We start from the raw sequence: 20,713 nt of genomic DNA, 5'->3' as shown, positions 1-20,713 counted from the left end.
TAGTTACCTACCTACGCCTGCTGTGACTGGCCACCCCGTTTGGCGCCTCAACTGACTGATTAGCCTCTAACAATGACCAGCTCTCGTGATTGTTTAGCAGCGTCTAGCAACGAGAACGACGGCGGACACGCTCGGGACAAGCCAAGCCAAGCGAATCCCAGCAAGACACACCCATCTATTATTTGTCCGCGCGCTGAACCTCACTTCCGTCACTGCACTGTGACTTTCGCATGGATGTAACTCAACTACCCACACGCTCCGTCCACCACCTCATGCTCCTGAGCCTTCCTTACCTTGATAGGTCTCCATCCCCTCTACATACCTAAACCCCCCGTACTACCTGACCTACCTACCTTACCTTGCCTGCACCCCGTCCGTACCTTGCCGGTATACTTTGTACCGCCCCCCCCCGTTCTCCACATTGCCATAGCACCCGACCTGACCTCATCCAACCCCCATCTTTCGACTTGTCATCACTCCGGTATCATGATAAACGAGCTGTCCGGCGCCCCATTCTAGCACACTCGACGTGTCGTCTCTTCTGTGCAGTTGCAGCCAGTCATTTTTTAAGAGCCAAGCGAACCTTAACGACCCGGATCAATCCGCTAGACCAGCCACACGTCCATCGTAATAGTCCGACTCAACGCGAACCTTCGTTCCCAGCACGCCATTTCCACGCCCATTGTCCGCTGCACTCGACGACCCTTGACGGCCTGTCCGAAACTCCGACTTCGATACCGAAGAAGCGAGACACGGTGGTCGCTCAAGCAACAATCCTGAGAAGCTCCTACTGTAGCTTCTCGGGGCTTTGCGAAGCTCCCGTTACGTACAAGGTGCCATACGTGCACCGAGCACGTCGACCCCTTCACGAATCTCGACCCCTCACCATGACGAACCCGTTCCATGGTCCTGCACATTACACCGACCCAAACTCGCCCTCGGGAACCTCTAGTCTTCCCCCCCGCCGTTTCTCCTACGCTTCAGTCGTCTCGGGAGCGCCACCAAACTATAACCCGCCCTACCTCTCACATCCCGGTCGGACCTCGGTCATCTCCCACATCCTCAACAGCTCCGACGATATCACCTTCGAGCCGGCCTCGGCCTACTACAACCCGAGCAGGAGCGACGACATGGATACGGGCAGGAACGGCGCCGGCTTGAGTGGCGCGTCCGCGAGGCCGTTGCGTGGTTTCCAGCTCCCCTCCTTTTCGAGGGCCTTTGATATGTTCATGGCGAACCCGCTGGGTGAAACTGCGGGCTCTAGCAGTGCAAGTGGGAGCGGCTTCTTCGTTCCATCGTATTTGGCGGGATCGGCACATGTTCAGCGGCTGGAGGAAGCGCATTGGGCAAAGGTACGGGCGCAGAAGGAGTCCCAGGCAGCCCAGGCACAGGCCGGCGCGAACCTGTCTACGAGCGCAAGTAGCGTCAGTCTTCACAGCAAGCCGGGTGCCCACCGGGGAGTGAACTACGATGTCATCGAGAAGCCTCCCACTTTCGAGGAAGACGAAACGTTCGCCCCGTTACCCACGAGGTGGAACAGTTCCGACAAGTACGGTGCTCTTGATATCCTGTCCGACGGCCTCGAGGTCAGATACATCGGGCCAAGAGGTCAGACGGAGCGTGACCACGAGGCTTTCTGCATACGTGCCGACCACCCCATGCCCCCGCAGTGCGGCATCTACTACTTTGAGGTCCAGGTGTTATCGGGCAAGCGGGATGAGTAAGTTTCCCGGTCATGCTTGAAGCGTCAAGGCTCTAATTCATTTCACAGCATGACCATCGGTATCGGATTCTCTGGCAAGAACGTAGGACTCTCAAGACCCCCTGGTTGGGAAACAGATTCTTGGGGCTATCACAGTGACGACGGCCACTGCTATGCGGGCCAGAGCGGCGGAAAGACTTACGGCCCTTCCTTTACCGCGTCTGATATTATCGGTTGTGGCGTCAACTTCCGGACTGGCAGCGCTTTCTTCACAAAGAATGGCCACCTTTTAGGCACCGCCTTTCGCGAAGTCGGAAAATCGGGCAGCCTGTACCCAACTGTTGGGTTGAAGAAGTCTGGAGAGCACGTCCGTGTAAACTTTGGCCAGACCCCCTTCGTCTTCGACATTGATGGCATGATGACAGTGAGTTTTTGATTCTCATTTCGTTCTTCCGTGCATCTCATCCAACCGGGACATCCACTTGGACTGCCTAGTTGCTCTTCCCCAAGGCCTTGCCAATGATACTGCTCGCCGATGTGTTCGTGGAGGGCGGTATCAACATTGCTCATATTCCAAGTCACCAAAACTCAGTTCTTGGATGCTGTAGAAGCGTCACGGTGCAGATTGGATGATAATATGACGGAAATAACTGACAGTCTGTTTGCAGAAAGAAAAGGAGCGTATCCAACGGGAGATCTCGCAGACAAGCTCAGCGAGTCTGGCGCCAACGATGAATGAAACCGGGTTGGTTCAAGCGCTTGTGAGTGCAGTTTCATGCTGGTCCACTCACATTGAATATTAGACTGACCACCAGCCAGGTTCTGCAATTTCTTCAGCACGATGGTTATGTCGAGACGGCAAGAGCATTTGCAGAAGAAATCAATGCCGAGAAGAAGGCACTGTGCCTCGATCCGAATGCCCCCATCGAGGGCATCAATGTTAAGGATGACGAGCATGCCAACAAGCGCCAACGTGAGTTCTGCATAGACGTGCAAGCCCGGACATCGCTAATGACTACAGGGATCCGAAGAGCTGTACTCGAGGGCGATATTGACAGAGCTCTTAAGCACACCAACGCATTTTACCCTCAGGTCCTCAAAGATAATGAGCAGGTATACTTCCGGCTAAGGTGCCGCAAGTTTATCGAGATGGTCCGGACCGCTGCCGAAATGAGGGTGGTGTCAGAGGCGAAGAAGAGCAATGGTCACGGCGGCGATGTTGGCGCCCAGGCAATGGACCTTGACGCCAACGGTACTGAGAATGGTGCTTGGGACCAGATGGACACCGAAGACTCTGCCGAGACCCCTCTCGATATCAACGAACTGGAAATGGCGACCCTGCAATACGGGCAGGAGCTTCATGCCGAGTTCAAGGACGATCCCAGGCGAGAGGTCACAAAGCACTTGGCGGACATTTATGCGCTTCTTGCGTACGCAAACCCGCTGAGGGAGAAAGACGTTGCCCATCTGCTCGACAGGAAAGGTCGTCTGGCAGTTGCAGAAGAGCTTAATTCGGCGATTCTTCGTAAGTCCCGCAACATAATGCCACAGCCAGTGCGACAACTAACCGTGTGCAGTGTCATTGGGTAAATCCTCTCGTGCAGCTCTCGAAAAGATTTACGCTCAGACGAGCGTGCTGCTAGACGACCTGCGAGAGAATGGCGGACCAGGCGCTTTTGTCTCTTTACAGGACGTCATTGAAGAAATACCGAAGTCGCAGCCTTTCTAGAGGGTTTGGCGGCTCTGTGAAGCCTCAACGCATCTTCAGACCATTCTCATTCTCCTTATTTCGTGTTTAATTTTGTTTTCTTACCATCATATCATCGGCGTCAGGCTTAGTGTTGGAGTGGAAACGGTAGCTTTACAGTCGGCTTTGAGGGGGGTTTTTGCATTGGGCGATTTGGTAGGCGGTTGGGGTAGTCTACATAGGTCACGCTCGGGGCGTCTGACGCCGCTGCACAAATAAAGATGTTATCAATGACTGTCTTGCATGTACGCAGTGCCGACTTTTTTTTTCGGTTGCGCTGCTGTCGCCGAGTTTGGCCTGTTGCCTTTTCTGGCTGCCCTTAACTACTTGGAGACATCTATGGTACATCGCAGCCGCCGAGAATGACAAGACGGCGTTGACGAAGGAAGCAAAAAGGGAGACGCTACGGGCAAGATAAGACGCCGGTTGAGAAGCGGTTACCAACTTGACACTCGTCATTGAGACTCGTGCAAACCGGCGGAGGCCGGTCGCGGCCGAAGGTCTGTTGTGGTGGTAGTAAGGTAGCAAGCCGTTCGCTCGCACAGGTAGGAATCTATACGATGTGGTGTCGGCATGCTAGCACCGCTCGTTCACTCGGTCTACGGCCGTCCCCCACACAGACCCCAGAGGGGGAAGGGGGGGGTTGTTCTTTAGGTATCATACAAAGTCGCCCTCACTGACGTCCTCTCTCCCCCTTTCCCAATCTTCCGCTCTCGGCCAGTTGGTCGGCGCCGTCTCTCCCCAAGTCCTCCCCTTACACGAGCACCCCTTCGTCGTCGTCGGGGAAACACCTCTCCAGCAGCTTCTCGCGGTGCCTCACGAGGCCGGGGAAGCCGGCCAGGATGTCGGGCAGGGTGCGGTCGGCCCAGCCGAGGTCCCCGTCGAGCAGCGGGTGCGTGTAGGCGAATACGGAGGCGTCGAAGAGCGTCGGCTCTTGGCAGCCAAAGAACCACCGCCCCTCCCTGCTGCCGCCGGCGCCGTTCTCGTCGAGCAGCGCGGCGAGGGCCTCGAATGCGGCGCGGGCGTCGGCGTAGACCCTCGTCGGGTCGACGGCGGCGGCGCGCGTGGACTTGAGGACCTCGGCCTCGGCGGCGGAGCGGACCTGGTGCGCCAGGGCCAGGCGGACGAGCGGGTTACTTGAGGCAGGGCGGACGTACAGGCGCGATAGCAGCGCCGCGTTGCCCGGGGCGAGGTATAGGGCGTAGAGCCAGGCGGTGCGGAGGCGGGTGTCGAGGAGGGCCTGGTATGCGTCGAGGCGGTCGGCGGGCGGCGGGGGGGGCCGCTTCTCGCGCGGGATGGGGGAGTTCTCGAGGGCGTAGGACTCGAGCCTGCTCGCGCCGGCGACGGGGCGGAGGGGGGCGGCGGGCGGGAGGAGGTAGGGGAGGGCGCCGGAGGGGGAGGCGTGGTTCGTCGAGGGGAGGATGCGGAACTCTACGCCGGCGATCTTGAGGAACGTCTGCGGTTCGACGGCGAGGTGCGTTAGCTGGAGATACTACGGCGCATTTTGGGGGGGGGAGGTGTCGACGGACCTGCCACTTTAGACATGAGGGGTTGAAGCTCGGCCGGCCCCTCGAGGCATCGTCGTCGGCGACAAAGACGTAGAGGGTCGGGAGGTCGCCGCGGGATGGGGACCGGAGGGGGAGGTCGTTGGCGGGATATACGGCCAGGGGGAAGCGGCGAAAGAGGGCGGCGACCGGGGCGGGGACGGCGAACCAGCTCCTCGAAGTGTGGTTCGGCATGGCTGCGGTCCCGCGCGTTCCGTATGTAAGTGACGGCCCGCGAGACCGGGGAGAGAGAGAGAGAGAGAGAGGACCTTGGAGGCGGAGGGGAGGGGGGTTCCCGGACAGGCCGAGGTATGCGGAGCTGGTGGACGGAGGTAGGCGGTGTCGTGCAGGGTAGGTGGTCCGGAAGAGAGGGTGGGCTTTGCTCCTTTCCTGTTGGACGTTTGGGGGGGTGGTGGTGCGTCGTGTTGCGGTGGTGGTGGCCTTCGCGTTTTCCCTGGTGGTCCGTGAAGAAAGGGGAGCGGAACGGAATGCCTCGGCCACACAGAGCGTGCGTTCAAGGTCAGGGCTCGAAAGGGACGGCAGCTCGTGGTTGGTTGGTCAGTTGGCAGCGAAGCAGTTCACCACCACGCCCTCCAGCCAGTAAAAACAAAGAGGGTTTGATTGATTCTCGCTGCGATGCGCTGCTTTCTACACCGCCTATCCGTTGCTCTCGGAGTAATCTGCCGCGTCTCCTATGCAAGATAAGGGCCCCTCTCTCGGACTATCGTCTTCTTCTCGGCGCATACGGATGTGTGCACAGGGGAGGGAGGTAGGATCTGAATGGGTGGAACGGCGTGAGAGTCGTGCGATTGGCATGAGGTTTTTCTCCCTCCCCCTTGGAGGCCATCCATGCAAGGAATGCAGAACGGCGGTTTTCCGGTTTGGATTGGAGTCGCCGGATAGGCTGTACCTCATACACGGGGCAGTATGCTCGCTCGCTCGCTACCTAGCTGGGCGGGCTTGCGGTGCTGTAGATGGACCCTGGATTTTCTCCTAGTCCCCTGTCTCGTATGTGCGTTTTTTTCCCCCCTCTTCCCCTTCTTTCTTTCCGGTTTGATTTCCTCCCCTTTCTCCATGTCTATTGCTCCCCTTCTTTTTTGGTTAACGCCGATGCAGCTTCAGGTGAGTGTTTCGGGCAGGATGCAACTTGGGAGAGGGAGCTGGGCTGGAATAGGTCTTACGGGAAGTGTGCGACATTTCCTCACCGGCTCGGAGAGCAACGCGACTCAATCGAAGCGGCTCCCGAGGTGAGGTCGGTACACCCCGGTCGGTGAAGCCCAATGGCAGAGGTTGGCCCCGTCGGTAAGTGGCTCCGTATCAATCGCGGCGAATCACGGCGAATCACGGCAAAATTTGAGAGGGAGGGTCTCGCCGGCGGGGGCCCCTCGACACATCAATCAATCAATCAATCTGACGGCCGACGGACCTTCCGAAAGTCGCGAGGTGAATTGAACCGATCCCACTTCGGTGCCTTGGGTCGAATAAATTTCTCGCAGGCGGCTGCTCGTTATTTAGCCTCTGTCACCGGACGGACTTTCCAATGGCCCTCGAGTGGATGCAGGAGAAGAGCCGACACGCCCGCAGGGCCAAGCCGGACGCATCGACCGATCCGGGATGCGATTCTTTACCACAACAACAGACACAGTGACAGCACAAACAGGCAGACAGACTACTAAGACTACGTTGTAGCGGCAGGCACACGCAGGCGATTGGGGGGGAGGGGCTAGATTTCCCGCCGCGACTCGTGCAGATGATGCAAGAATATGTGCCTGCGACAGACACGGCCGATGCCAGGCATGGCGCCATGGATCGAGTCCATCAAACCCCCTCTACCCACACTCGTGTCCAGTGAGGGAAGACCGTCTTTCGGTACCCAGTTCGACCTCTTCTTCTTTTTTTTTTTTTTTTCCCTTCCTCGGCGCCTGACGATGGTGATTTCGGGATGTTGACTCAGACACCAGGGTGCTAACGGCATTCCGAGGTTGTCATGCCTCCCTTCGTTGCTGCCAGAGTCTGCAGCCCATTCGACTAACGCAGTATCATCCTCCGGACCCAGTTTGGTCGGCCACGTCGTCCCGCGCAGTCTGGCGGGACAGTGGGAGAAACGGCCAGAGTCCGGACAATCAAACGAGGTTGCTACTTTGGCTGCATGCTGGAAGGACCAATTCCGAATGCTGCGGGATCATAAGGGTCGACGATGACTGGGCCAGGGGAAGGAGAGATTAAGAAAAAAAAGAAAAGAAAAGAAAAACCCCGCCCCATAATGATGAATAAAAAGGCACCAAGGCATAAAAAAGAGAATTAAGAAGAAGAGGGAGGATAAAAAGAAAATCTACACGTGTACGTTTCGGCATCGCGTGGGGATTGCGCGATTCTCGCCGCTGGATCAGAAGAAAGTGGTTCTACTATCGGTACATAAGCATCGTTCTAGTGTATGCTACCCGCCCACCCGCCGTGCCTCGGAGTATACTCATGCCGAAGGTGTTCCGAGGGACGGAAACCCTTTGCGGTTGGCTGACTGGGCGCCATGGGGAAACCCCAGAGGGCAAAGTGGGCGTCTGCCAGATGTCAATCCCGATATTTTCCGCACGCATTAGAGAGACGAAGGGACGAGCTAGGAGCGAGGCAGGGCAGGGCAGGGCAAGGCGAGGCGAGGCGAGGCGAGGCGGGGCGAGGGTCAAGCTCAGAAGCGTGCGTGGGGAAGAAAAGGAAGGAAAAAACGGGTGTCCCGTCACCAGTCGCTCGGCTCTTCTTCACGTGTCTCCACCGCAGCCGGCCCCCCACATCCTCGTTGCGCTGCTAGCGTTGGATTATGGTCCCCTCTCCTCTCTGTCACAAGTTCACAGCACACACGCATAAAGCACTCTGTCTCTTCATGCCAGTACGATACGGATACCGGTAGCGTACGGATACTTACTAGTAGGTATCTGGTTGCCTTGGTACCTAGACGGCTAGCTCTTTCCTAGTTCCCCAGCCCTATGTCAACGATTAATGGATCAAGTGCATTAGGTACATAGTCACGTGTACCGCGGGGTGGGAGGCCAAGCAGCACAGGCACCAAGTATCGAGTACCAAGTACCTCGCTGCATCAACGACGCGCGAGGTACGGCGAGGTGATGGCTTCAGCCTCCAGGAGCCCGGCAACAGGGAAAGGAAAAGGGGAGCGGAAAGGGGAGGAAGAGAAGGGGGCGTTATCACAAGCAAACGGGAACCATGAGCCAACGCCCGCCTGCTCGTTTTTTGAGTTCTCGCCTCTCTGCGAATTCCCCTCCTTTGCCTAATGGAAATTTCGAGGCTTGTGATTCCTACGTTCCCTCCCCCGCAATTCCCCCATTCGAGATAGAGTTCAGCCAGCACCGACACGGACGCACGACGCACCCGAGCAGCAGCAGCAACAGCAGCAGCAGCAGCAGCCACAAAGCCAATGACTCTAGAGGCGCTGCCGGTCTCACCCATATTTGACGACTACATGTGGACATGGTTTATAGACTGTGACGGAACCCTACTCCATACTTGCCGGGAGAACTGTTGATCGAGGCCATCGGCCCCCCCTTCCCCGCCGACGCACAGAGAAGAGAAGAGACATTCCGCAACAAGGCAGGGCCAGACAGCCCAACATCATAGATGCCCATCACAGAGGAGAACAAGTACATGGGCGTGGCGTGGGTGCAGTTTTGGTCTGCGAAGTGGAGCAGGAGCATGTCATCGTCGTCCCAGGCAGGCCGCAATGGAACGACCTCTAAGCGGCTTCGGTGCATTGGCTCCCATTCTGGGCCCCGGTGGGCAGCAGGGACAGGCTTGATGCGATCCAGTACAATGCGGAGAAATGGCCCAGATGCTAGCGGCAGGCGCAAGAAGCCAGAGAGTGGCACAAGAGAGAGAGAGAGAGAGAGAGAGAGAGAGAGAGAGAGAGAGAGAGAGAGAGAGAGAGAGAGAGAGAGAGAGAGAGAGAGAGAGAGAAAAGCAGGTACCGGTACATACGTCACGCTCCCCAGCCTAGGTACCTAGGTACAGGTACGCCCCCCTGGCTGACCCGGCCCAGCATACGCAGTACGTACGATTAGTTTAACCGTGTATGACATGCCGCCCTTCCCCACACAGCGAAACGCTCGCCGGTGAGAAGACCGACGAGAGCGGTGATGGGCGTTGCGGTCGCCCGAGCCGAGGATCCGCAAAGACCCTGAGGAGGCCACTGTGGGCTCTGGCTGAGTCGCGAGACGAGGTGCAAAACCCTTTTCACCGTCCTTCCCTCTCTCTCCCCACTCCGGATGGGGAACAAGTACCGAGTACTGATACTTGGTACATTTGGGGGAAGGGGGAGGGTTGGTTTCTGGCGGTGTTTGCCGCGAGGCTTTATCGCTGTCACCGTGTGCCTCAGCAACCTCTTTCCCCCGCCATGCCAAACCAGCCCAGCACGCTGATGTTCCCGCCGCTGGGGCCATGCTTGGCCGATTGGCCCCATGAGGTACGATGGGGGGGAACATGGGTAGTTTTCTCCCGTGATGTAAGTACGGCACGAGGGAGGAAAACGGAGACTGGCCACAGCAAGAGAGAGAGACAGAGATAGAGAATCGACCCATGAAGAGTGGGACGGCGGTTCGGCGTCATACCAAGCTCGGGTCCCCCCCACCCCCGTCTTCGGACCTATTATCGCGGCTGCAAGAGTTGGTCGGGTCTAGGGGCATTGAGCGTCATGGATGGTCTGACGGTGGGATTTAACGTGCAAAGACGTGTATCGTCCCTCTTTTGATCTTTTTTTTTTTGTTCTATCCTCTTCCTTGTCGGTTTCTGTTCACTCTTTGCCCGGGGAAGGGGATGATCAGGAAAAAGTAAATAAAATAAATAAAAACAAAAAAAAAAGACTGGAGATAGGATGGATTCTTGACAACCTACTCTCCGTATCCATACCTACCTACTCTGACCAAAAAGTAAATAACCAACCCGAGCATCCATCTCGATCTTGCGCCGGTAGACAGGTACGATACATACACATACACACAATCGATCAAGCTTCTTTATCCTTATCCTCGTCTATCCCACCACCCCCAACTCTCTTTTTTTACCGATTCCTCCCACACTCATCCCACACACACACACACACACACACGCACACACGCACTATCAACCCACCACCCACACACACCTCGAGCTTTTCCTTCCTTTGGATCAAAAGTTAAGTCAACCGGACAGCCTGCAACCAGCCAAAGCCAATCAAGAGCCAAGCCCATCACATCATCACTCTTCTTGCACACCCACACCACACACCACACGCAATCCCCCGCGAGCTGGCCAAACATCCCAGCCTTCTTTCGGCCCAGAATCCCACACTCGAGCAAGAAAAAGCTGCTTGCTACCCACCATCCCCCCAATCCATTATCCCCCAGCCTAGTCGGTTTGGGCCAACCCGCATCGACTACCGACGCCTAAATCTCTGGAAGAGAGAGAAAGAAAAGAAGAAAAAAAGAGAGAAAGGTCCGGCACACGGTTGTAACCTGGCCCTCCTCTCTCGAGCCATCCACGCATAAGAGTCGCAACATCCCTCCGCGCCTCAGTGTGGTCTAGCCGATCCCACCCCCTTACTTGTCTCACTCTTCCTCCTGCTGCTTGTTCTCTCGCATCCCTCCTCCAGGACCAGAAAACCACTTGACCTACCTCGCTCGGCCATCCGCCTCTCTCTTCTGCCCCTTGTCGACGTCCACAACCTATTCCACAGGCAACCGCTGTTGGTTGTTGTTGCTGCTGTTACCTGCCCCCACGACTCGCCAGGGTTGGTCCTCCGCAAATCGCGCCGAGAATCCAATATTGCAGTCCAATATTGGTACAAGCAAGACAACTTCGTCCCGCAAGCTAGCCTGTCACCGAACCAGGCCCCAGGGGTCGTCCCACGATCACTTTAAACGCATCCACCCACGCCTCACGGCCATTCCGTCCGTCTCTCCTGCCTGCACAAAACCCAGGCCAGACATCGATATCCATTGTTTAAAAAGAGAGTAGCACCGTCCGCACGCTCACTTTTCTCCGGACGCTCCATTCTTGTCTTCCGGTTCCTGATCTGGCTACCTCCCTCCCCCCACGCTTGACATCACCTCGGTTCAGGTACCTGTACTTGGGTCTCACATAGAGACAAGATCGACGCCGCCCCGGACTCGAAGATCTGGGGACTATAATACCATCATTTCCCCCCCCGGACCTACCATTTAGCCAAACCTTCCCGCCCTTTGCTCCTCGCCCCTCTTGCCATCAAGGGAAAGCCATCACATCGTCGCGCCAACCAAACACAATACATTTAAAACATCATCGTCAATCAACACCAACATGAACGCACCGATCCACTCTCCCAAGCGCCAGGACTCCACGTCCTCGGTATCGTCGTCCTCCTCGCACCTGTCCACGAACCAGATGGTCCCGCCGCCCCAGGCCACCGGCCAGGCCGCCCCGTCGACCGAGGCCTTCCTCCGCGACTTCACCCTCGTCGCCGAGGCCGCGAAACGCGCTCAAATGGCTGTCATGATGCGCGACTTTGAGTCCTGCGGCCTGTCATAGAAGGCGCGCGGTCCTCCCACCAATCGTCGTCGTTCGCCAGCTGCAGTCTGCGATAGGCCCCTCAGCCCCGCGAAACATGTTTTCGTGTTCTCACGAAATCCCTTTCGGGGGATGTCGCGAGGGAGGGGCTGGGGGCTTGGACCGTTCAGCTAGACATTGCCGAACCATCGGACGAGAGGAGCCGCTGAAACAGCGCGGGCCCGAGAACCCCGAGGCTGCGCGCACGGCGACCTCGCGTGACGCTTTCCGGGGAGCCGGGGAAGAAGACAAGTTCACGAGGGTCGACGATCGACCCAAAGTCTTCTCATTTCCGCTCGTTGCCATTTCCATCATCCGACATCCTTCACCGCTTCGCTACAGTGTTCAATCGACGTAGGAGTCTCTAATCGGTTTTGCATTCCTCTCGAGGGTTCAAGCGAAAAACGGTATAGACACTGGAGATGATTTCGGCCTTTCCGGGGTTTTTTTTTCCCCTCTTTTTTTTCTCTTTTTTTTCTTTCTCCTTTTTTTTTATGACGAATCTCGCAGTGGCGCATCATGGGAAAGGGGCATTATTGCATTGCGGGCTTTGGAAAGGGAAACATCTCATGTCTGATTTTGAATGCGGGATATCTCATGATACATACACGAGGAGTCAAAGAGGCGTTGGGAATATACGGGGGGACGACTCGGAACCACAAACCGGGCATCCTGGTGGATCTTCGCTCACCAGTTCTTTTTTTTTCTTTTCTTTTATCATGTACGAATACCACCTCGGCGGACGAATCGTCCTGCCAAAACTGTTATGGTTTTACTCTTGAAAAAAGATATACACCAGTCTTGTGGTGTTTTTACTCTCCACACTCTCTATTCTTGCCATGTCTCGTCGTGATATTGTGATCCAGTCATTCCAGAACTTTTCCCCCGCTCTCTCTGCCGCACCATCCACAAGCAGGACCGCCAACAGAGCACTGCGTCCTCTCTGTTTCTGTTTCTTTCTCTCTCTCTCTCTCTCTCTCTCTCTCTCTCTCGGTGTTCATTCCCACCCCCGCCCCGACGCGCCTGTCCGGTCTACAGCTTGGACGCCAGGACCATGCCGCCGTCGACGGTGATGGTGGCCCCCGTGACGAAGGCGCCGGCGCGCCCGCTGAGGAACAGGCAGGCGCCGGCGACGTCCTGGGGCGTGCCGATGCGCCGCAGGGGGATCTCGCTCTCGATGAGGTCGCGCATCGAGTCGAGCGTGGCGCGCATCATCTTGCTCTCAAAGGGCCCGCACGCGAGCGCGTTGCTCGTGATGCCGCGGGGCCCCAGCTCGCGCGCCAGCGCCCGCGACAGGTGGTGCAGCCCCGCCTTGCTGGCGCTGTAGGCGTAGCTGCTCATGAGCGGCACGCGCAGGCCGTCGACGCTGCCGATGTTGATGACGCGGCTCGGGTCGGCGTGGGGCCCTCCTTCGGTGGCTGACGATGACGACGACGACGACGCCGCCGCCGCCGCAGCCTCCAGCAGCGGCGCCGCGAGCTGGGTCAGGGTGAAGACGCGTTGGAGGTTGAGGGTGAGGAGCTTGGTCCAGGCGGCGTCCGGGTAGGTGTCGAAGGCCTCGCCCCAGGTGGCGCCCGAGTTGTTGACGAGGACGTGCAGGCGGCCGGCCGTGCGGGAGGCGAGCTCGTCGACGAGCCGCCGGCAGTCGTCGAGCTTCTGGAGGTCGGCGGGGATAGCGTGGGCCCGGCCGGGGCCCTTGGCTGTCAGCGCCGCGGCAGCGGCCTCGCACGCGGCGGCGTCGCGGGACGAGACGTAGACCGTCGCGCCGTTGGCGACGTAGCCCTCCGAGATCATGTAGCCGACGCCCTTGGCGCCGCCCGTCACGAGAACGTTCTTGTCCTGCGGGCGGGAGGGGGGAGGGGTAGGGTCAGCGCGCGAGTTCTACGGTGATGACGGGGGTGGGTGAGTGAGGTTTTACCTTGACGTTGAAGAGCGATGCGACGTCCATGGCTGCGAGGGGTATGTGTGTGTTTGTATGTTCCCGTACGGTACTTGAAGTTGAGTGTCTGTTGGCCTAGCCTTCTTCGGGATTGCCTTTTGCACGTACAGAATAAGTCGTTACGATGCACGAGGGCAGGAAGTCGTCGGCGATCTGGGGGAAAAAGGGGGGGATGTGGGAGCTGGGATGAGCTCCGGCCGATGAGGTCAGACGAGCCGAGGTACAGTTTTGGAGCCCCCCCCCCAGCGACGGTACAGTCAGCCCACGTTGCGTGCGTGGTGTACACATATGCGACGTGAAGAACCTCATCAATTTTTTTTTGTCTCAATCAAGGCCTGGACGGATCCCCGATCGATTGTCGCGAGTCGGCAGTCTGCTTGCATCAGGAGAGGGTTTTGGTGATGATTAGGTATTGCCCATTTACATGCACGTGTGTTCGTCTCTACTACTGTAATCTGTGTATCTGCCAGAAATTTCTAATGTCATGGCCATCCCGATGTGCTGCAAACCACCAACGCCATTGCTCAATTTCAATTGTTTGTCCATGCCGGCAACGAGCAGCTCTCGAGATATTTACCAATGTTCACTCCTTCTCTTTTAACCCCCCTCTGTCTCTGCACCGCTGATTATTCTCATAGAGAGAGCACCGGCCCGGACCGGTCGACATGGGTCGCTGATCCGCGAGCCGTACACGTCGTGCTTGAAAAGCCCGCTCAGACAACATCTAACTCACGACGTCGACGACCTCGGGCTGCGCTTTCTCATAAACGCCGCTAGCTTCGATGGCTTCTCGCCCGTCTCTGTCGTTTGGGTCGTCTTCTCGGGCGTGCCGTTGTTCGCCGCCGCGGCCGCAGCCGCCGCCTCTCTCTCCTTGCGCGGCGAGCAGCAGCAGCCCATGGCCATGTGAATGATGGCGGCAACGGTGACAAGGGCGCTGGCGAGCCACATGAAGACAAACATACGCACGCCCAGGACGGCCTTGATGTTGAGCTCCTTCTGCTGGGTGAGGGCGATGCGGGCGCCGACGCTCATGACGGTGCCAATGATGGAGGCGACGGTGACGAGGGTGCCGGTGATGCAGGCGAAGATGGCGACGGGCAGGCTCCACCAGCGCGTGCGCATGACGAGAGGCGTCGCGATGAGGAGGGCGGCGGCGAGGGAGATGCCGGCGATGAAGAAGCCGAACATGATCTGCTGGCCGATGCGGAGGATGTTGAGGATGGTGGTGACCTCAGAGGGCAGGGCGATGGTGGCGCCGGCGAGCAGCTCGTTGGTCAGGATCTCGATGGGGTTGAACCACCACATCCGCTTGGGGGTAGAGCAGAAGGTGACGCCTCTGCGAGTTTGTCAATGTCAGCATGCGCGGTGTAAGGGGACGGAAGGTGGCGGCGGTTGGCACTCACTCATCGTTGTAGCCCTCGCAGAAGTTCCACAAGCCGACCTGGTAAAAGTCGTGGAGGCCCAGACTCCGAGCGACGGAGTTGAGGAGGGCGGCGTTGGCGGAGGAGAGGGGGATGATGTCGCTGACGTCGAGCTTGAAGAAGTAAATTTCTGTCAGAACGGGCTTGTTGGAGGTGTTGCCGATGATGACGAGGATGAGGAAGATGATGGCGATGAAGTAGCAGGCAGCGGCCGCGATGGCGCTGTTCCGGCGGGTTTTTGCCATGGTGGGTTGAGAATCTCAAGACGGGAAGGTGTAGCGAGTGAGGTCGTCGTGAAAAGAGGCAGCTGGACGTGGTACCAAGGTCAAGGTCCGGGGGAAGATGGAGGGTACGGAGCACCGGCTGTGGTTCGGTCCCCAGATATCTACCGACAGCGCGTACAATAGATGAGAAATGATATGACGCAGTATACGTAGCTCTCTATCTTTCCCTTTCTCTCCGCGGTTCTCCTCGCCGAAGGTCCGTAAGGGGGAAAAGAGAGACGAATGGAGAAAAGGGTAGTGGATGATGCAACGGCTTTGGGGGGTGTTGCCAGCACTTCAGAGTCAAGCAATTGTCTCAGATCGATCTTATTCCTCCGAAAGGTCAATGACAATGACGATGGGCAAACAGGTGGCTTCGAACCTACAAGAAATTACCAAGAGTCCGGTATGGAATTGTGGGAGTACGAATCCAGAGCGTGTATAAACCACGGAAATCACCAGAGCAGCAGGCCAAGCCAGAACAGGAACAGGACGGCTGTTTCAATGGATCCCCCCAGTTAGTAAACATGGGGGCAGGACAAGTCGTCAGGTAGCCCAGCAGGGTTCGACTAGGAGGAGAATCGGGAAAAAAAAAGAAAATCAAAGAAGATAATCCCAACGCGGGCACCCAAGTGTGTATGTGTACAGGCATATCGGGGCAGGCTTAGAGGAGGGTCACTGACAACACTCCCAACAGGGAGAATGACGTCGTAGCAATGCAGTTCAACCAGTGTTTTTTTTTTTTTTTAATACTTCGTTTTTTTCCTGTCTTTTCTCTCTCCTCCTACCCCCTTCTGCCTCCTATTTCCCGGTCATGTCGACAGGCAGTGGGTGTCTTGGGCACATTAGCGGCGCCACGGCTAGTGGGTCTTGGCGGCGAGCCGTGTGGGGCTAGTGGGACATTTGACCTTGTTTTGGCCCACTTGGACCCTCCATCGACACGACACCCTCCCGGACATAATACAAGGCAAGAAAAGGAGGGAAAACGAGTTGGATAAACTGCATGACAGCGAATGGAATGAACCACCAGAATAGATGTGCCGGTACAGGGCAAGTGGGACGGGACTGCTGGCTGTGTTGGTCAGTCCACGTTGGGCCGTTCGATTTCACCACCCACTGCATAGGCTTTGCTGCCCTACCTCTCCGCGGGGCGCAAGGTAGCGACGACGGCCCTGTCTCCGGGGCCCGAGGAAGTGTCTATACGAGGCCGCTACCATTGTTGCCTGTTGGCCGTTATGAGGATTACGGTATCCGTACAATGCAGCACAGCACAGCACAGCACTGCACTGCACTGCCTCCAAGGGGTCTAGTCTAGCCTACCAACTATCGTGCCATTCGGCCTCGTTTGAGTGGTCGATCAGTAAGCAGGCACCCCTTCACAGCTGAAAATGGTATCATCATGGTGGTGGTCGGCGGCTGTTACTAGGTGGTAGTAAGGGGATAACTGCGACTTGCAATTCCAACGGGTGGACAAGAGCTGCTTACTCCTGTTTCTAGTTCCAGTCTGCAAGTTTCGCCCCTGAGCGGCATCGTCCCTCTGCATACGTAGTATACAAACGGTTTATATGCACACACACACGTATACTTGGTCAAACTCCCGGTTCTCCTTTGCTCGGGCTCTGTTGGGAGAGCAACCCAGGGTCTCAAGCCAGAAATAGCTGGTCTTAATACCCCTTGGCAACACCCAGCCCACCCCAGCAAAAGAATACGTGAATAAATAAATCGAAAAGTAACCCAATATCTCGATTGAAACAAACGAAATAAGGATAGCCAGCCAGATGCCGAGCCTTAAACCCCCTGTTTTCCCTCATCCCGTCATGCCTGCATTGTACATCATTCTAGGTTTCCGAAATGCCGGTTTACGGCATTTTCTTTTCGGCTCGCCGGCTGCCATGTACGACTACTTCCACTGCCTAACCTTGGTTGGTTTCCAGGAAGCCCCGAACCCGAGCCAGGGCATGTTCTGCACACGCGTCCACCACGCCGCGCCGGCTTCCTGTGCCGCCGATCGCTAGGGAAGTCCGCCCGAACCGGGCCCCCCTTTCCTTTGCCTCAGAAGCAGCAGAAACGCGGGCACTGCCCCTTATCCGATCGTGTGTTGGGTGTTGGTAGTGCCCATGTTTGTTGTTGATGTAGTGTAGCATGCTGTTGCCATTGGCCATGCTCATTCCTCTTCACACAATACTGCACTCTCTCCCTTTATGAGATGCAATACGCGACCACTACCCTGCCCAGCTGGAGCCGCCGATGCCAGCAGCAGGGTCCCGGCAAATCCCCAGCGATCCTTGCAGCATCTTCCACCAAGGTGGATCGTCTTGACCCGCCAGAATGGAGCCTGTCCAGGGTGTGACTTGGTCTTGTTTGCTGCGGTTGCGTAGTGCTGTCTCGGGGGCCCGGACCACCTACTTGTAGTAGTAGAGAGAGAAAGTGTCTAGCCACCCCCGGGAAAGACCACAGCGCCCAGACCACGACACAAAAATTATGTCATAGGCTCAACGGGGGCGTGGGAAGGAGGGATGGAAGAGCAAAGAGCACCTCTCGCTTGTTGCTTTTGCTATTGCTGCTAGGCGCCCGTTGGCACAGCCATGGACTGACTGATGGTTGAAGTACAGGTAGGAAGGTAGGTACCTAGCCTGGCTGGCTGTTATTGTTCCTTCCCTGAACCTGCATTTTATCTCATGTGAAATGCATGCAAATGACCGCCTCTGTCGCCTATCACCAAACTTCCAGCACTTTCTCTTTCTCTCTCCCTCCCTCTCTTGCTTCACCCTTCCTCTCCTCCGTCCCTCTCTAGCGTGCTTTTTGGTAATTGACGGTAGGGATAGTGCTTGGAGATCGTCATCGAACCTTTCCGGGTCAGTCCCAACGTCGTCGTTCGCCGTCCATCGTCCGATGACTGGTTTTTCTTGAATTTTGGCTCCCAACCCAATTCTCCCCTGAGTGTCAACTGGTGGCCTCTGCGCTTTGCTGCCATCCCAACGAATGCTCTGAATACAAACTCTCCCGATCCGGTACCTCCTCACCACACTCGAACTTGACCCAGGTAGTCGTCCTTTCGTTGTGGTCGACCGAGACATCTACAAAACTCGTACGCAAACACACGAGTCCTCGCGAGAGGTTGCTCCGCCCAACATGACAGGACGTCTCTTCGTCTTGACCCTCGGGCTGCTGTCCTTCCTCGCAGCTCCAGCTAGAGCTCAGGATCTCGGCACAAGTAAAATCACTCTCTCCAACACCGAAGACGTGACCTTCTTGACAGGTACCAAGACGGTTCCCGTCACCCAGCCTAGAACGCCAACGGGGCCCTATGCGACCTACACGTCCCAGATCACTCTCACAAATGGCGACCTCTCCATCATGACCGGGACCATGACGGTCACCGGCAACGTCACCCACACCACAACCAACTCTGTCGGTCAGTCCGTCGTCATCATCTCGGGCCAGACTTCGGTCGTCACCTCTACCTTGACCGGAAACTCGACCCAGACCATCACTTCTCCGGCCGGTCCGACCAACACCCAGCCGTGCAATAACTACGTCGAGTTCTGCGAACGCAAGTACAGCAACATCACCGAGGTCGGGTGCCACAACTCCCCCTTCGTGCGCCCCGGAAACTCAGCCTCCAATCAGGCCCTCGACGTCACCACCCAGCTCAACGACGGCATCCGCTTCCTCCAGGCCCAGATCCAGTGGCCCACCAACGGCACCGTGCCACACTTCTGTCACACTTCCTGTGACATCCTCGATGGTAAGCTTCTCTCTGCGCGTGTCTGCAGAGCCGCAACTAACATACCACAGCCGGTCCCATCACCGACTGGCTCACCACCGTTCGTGAATGGGTCGCCTCTCACCCATACGACGTCGTGACCATCCTGCTTGGCAATGGCAACTACTCCACCCCGGACCTGTACGCACCCTTCATAGAGGCCTCGGGCATCCTGCAATACGCCTACGAGCCCCCTTACCTCCCTATGACCCTGGAGAACTGGCCGACTCTCTCCCAGATGATCCTCGGCGGCAAGCGCGTTGTCATGTTCCTCGACTACATGGCCGATCAGCAGAAGTTTCCCTGGCTGCTCGATGAGTTCTCGCAGATGTGGGAGACCCCCTTCGACCCCATGGACCGCTCTTTCCCCTGCACTGTCCAGCGCCCGCCCGACCTGCCGGGCGACGCCGCACGTAACCGCCTCTACCTTATGAACCACAACCTCAACGCCGAGTACAATATCTTCGGAGCCTCCATTCTCGTCCCTGCCGTCTCCCTGCTTAACGTAACAAACAACGTCACCGGCTACGGCTCCCTCGGCCTCGGGGCCCAGCAGTGTACCGCCGACTGGGGCCGTCCACCCAAAATTTTGAACGTCGACTACTACAACTACGGCGGCTACCCCGGTTCCGTGTTTGAGGCGCAGGCGAAGATGAACAACGTTACGTACACGCGTGAGTGCTGCGGCAAGGTCACCGGCGCGTCACCGGGACGGCCGGCTATGTCGGGCATGGTTTTGGGCATGGCCCTAGCCTGCGCGCTGTTTCTACTCTAAGACGAGCGTTTATTTTAATGTCTTTCTATAGTATAATGTTTGTCCAATGATATACAGCATGTGAGGAGTTCTCGGGGCGGCGACTATGCATAGACGGAAAACATAGGCTTGTGGCCATTGAAGATTAGATTGTCGGTTTTGTACCTACTAAGTGGGCTGCTGGAGTGCTTCCACAACATACATACTGCAGAATACAGATGTGTCGGAAAGAATAATGACAGCTGTCGCCTGATACGTGGATCGATGACCAACGTTGGCCTATTGGCTGACGACTAAGTGATTTCGTCAGACCTTATGCTCAATTACGGTCCCTGTCAGATATGGGTTTCACGATGACGTCCACTAAGCATGTCTCCCGCATATATGGCAGGCTGGCACTAGGCATTCGATAGGTGGTGTAACGTACCGCAATGTTCTTTTCGAGCTTGACAATCCTCCCTCCGCTCTGGTGGGATAGTAATGAGGGATGGCGATGGTTCTATGAACCCTTTTGCCGGTACGTGAAGGATGAACCCGCGTGGATCCCAGAAAGAGAGCGCCGCCGCGCTGTCTCTTTCACACTCAGCTTCGAAAGCAGCCAGGCGTTCTGTCAAAGGTCCTCGCCCTAGCAATAGAGATTATCGACTAGTACATTGGACATTGAGTGTTGATGAAAGCAAGGGTAGGCCGATCCCCCGCTGTCGGAAACACGCCAGTGAGGCATCAACACCGCCAGAGAAATCCGACATCGTCCGGGCGTGTGCTCGACTGCCCGGGCGGTCACGGGAGCAGCGTAGCGGTTCAGCCTGGTGTGTTTATCAAAAGACACGATTTATGCTCCGCGTTCAACTATCTTGCCTGCCGGTGTTGGCTTGTTGCCTGGCAAAGATGTGAGCGAGTAAGATGTAATTGATTCGGAGCCTAGAGGCTCGGTTCTTCTCCTCTCCACGTTGGGCTTATATGCAGTACACGGTCGATAAGGAACTGGGTCGATTCTCTCGTGCGGTATGCTGGCG

The 20,713-nt window shown here is 56.9% G+C and overlaps 8 protein-coding genes across 8 annotated transcripts; 4 read left to right on the top strand and 4 right to left on the bottom strand.

Annotated features, from left to right (window-relative positions):
* Window positions 1–887: 887 nt before the first annotated feature.
* On the top strand, window positions 888–3,431 carry LY79DRAFT_514836 (SPRY domain-containing protein; the record flags this gene model as incomplete). Its single annotated transcript, XM_060554663.1, has 6 exons — window positions 888–1,720; window positions 1,772–2,126; window positions 2,371–2,463; window positions 2,522–2,675; window positions 2,724–3,227; window positions 3,280–3,431. 6 exons carry the CDS (start codon window positions 888–890, stop codon window positions 3,429–3,431), a joined length of 2,091 nt encoding a protein of 696 aa, XP_060414483.1.
* Window positions 3,432–4,203: 772 nt separating this feature from the next.
* LY79DRAFT_590012 (uncharacterized protein) lies at window positions 4,204–5,188 on the bottom strand (the record flags this gene model as incomplete). The annotated part of the gene is made up of 3 exons (XM_060561091.1): window positions 4,204–4,431; window positions 4,486–4,689; window positions 4,943–5,188. 3 exons carry the CDS (start codon window positions 5,186–5,188, stop codon window positions 4,204–4,206), a joined length of 678 nt encoding a protein of 225 aa, XP_060414482.1.
* A 2,728-nt stretch (window positions 5,189–7,916) lies between these two features.
* On the bottom strand, window positions 7,917–8,634 carry LY79DRAFT_189416 (uncharacterized protein). Its single transcript, XM_060551376.1, has one exon. It carries the CDS (start codon window positions 8,447–8,449, stop codon window positions 7,982–7,984), a length of 468 nt encoding a protein of 155 aa, XP_060414481.1. The 5' UTR covers window positions 8,450–8,634; the 3' UTR covers window positions 7,917–7,981.
* A 2,674-nt stretch (window positions 8,635–11,308) lies between these two features.
* LY79DRAFT_669488 (uncharacterized protein) lies at window positions 11,309–11,912 on the top strand (the record flags this gene model as incomplete). Its single annotated transcript, XM_060563650.1, has 2 exons — window positions 11,309–11,529; window positions 11,690–11,912. The coding sequence occupies 2 exons, from the start codon at window positions 11,309–11,311 to the stop codon at window positions 11,910–11,912; spliced, it is 444 nt and encodes a 147-aa protein (XP_060414480.1).
* LY79DRAFT_189139 (uncharacterized protein) lies at window positions 11,757–12,461 on the top strand. Its single transcript, XM_060551375.1, has one exon. It carries the CDS (start codon window positions 11,977–11,979, stop codon window positions 12,334–12,336), a length of 360 nt encoding a protein of 119 aa, XP_060414479.1. The 5' UTR covers window positions 11,757–11,976; the 3' UTR covers window positions 12,337–12,461.
* A 125-nt stretch (window positions 12,462–12,586) lies between these two features.
* LY79DRAFT_514845 (short chain dehydrogenase/reductase family protein) lies at window positions 12,587–13,502 on the bottom strand (the record flags this gene model as incomplete). Its single annotated transcript, XM_060554664.1, has 3 exons — window positions 12,587–13,249; window positions 13,313–13,360; window positions 13,440–13,502. The coding sequence occupies 3 exons, from the start codon at window positions 13,500–13,502 to the stop codon at window positions 12,587–12,589; spliced, it is 774 nt and encodes a 257-aa protein (XP_060414478.1).
* A 720-nt stretch (window positions 13,503–14,222) lies between these two features.
* On the bottom strand, window positions 14,223–15,159 carry LY79DRAFT_579507 (SUR7 protein; the record flags this gene model as incomplete). Its single annotated transcript, XM_060560031.1, has 2 exons — window positions 14,223–14,829; window positions 14,897–15,159. The coding sequence occupies 2 exons, from the start codon at window positions 15,157–15,159 to the stop codon at window positions 14,223–14,225; spliced, it is 870 nt and encodes a 289-aa protein (XP_060414477.1).
* Window positions 15,160–18,309: 3,150 nt separating this feature from the next.
* On the top strand, window positions 18,310–19,718 carry LY79DRAFT_514727 (tat pathway signal sequence; the record flags this gene model as incomplete). The annotated part of the gene is made up of 2 exons (XM_060554650.1): window positions 18,310–18,925; window positions 18,976–19,718. 2 exons carry the CDS (start codon window positions 18,310–18,312, stop codon window positions 19,716–19,718), a joined length of 1,359 nt encoding a protein of 452 aa, XP_060414476.1.
* Window positions 19,719–20,713: the final 995 nt, after the last annotated feature.

This window comes from Colletotrichum navitas (genome assembly GCF_030913465.1).
Source record: "Colletotrichum navitas strain CBS 125086 chromosome Unknown LY79scaffold_27, whole genome shotgun sequence".
NCBI classification, from domain to species: Eukaryota; Fungi; Ascomycota; class Sordariomycetes; order Glomerellales; family Glomerellaceae; genus Colletotrichum; species Colletotrichum navitas.
Note: the sequence above shows the minus strand (reverse complement) of the source record. Positions and strands in the feature narration are given on the sequence as shown.

Bases quoted from the DNA above. Each gene is read 5' to 3' on its own strand.
- LY79DRAFT_189416 (XM_060551376.1), bottom strand. From the start codon at position 8,449: ATGGGTGAGACCGGCAGCGCCTCTAGAGTCATTGGCTTTGTGGCTGCT.
- LY79DRAFT_189139 (XM_060551375.1), top strand. From the start codon at position 11,977: ATGATTTCGGCCTTTCCGGGGTTTTTTTTTCCCCTCTTTTTTTTCTCT.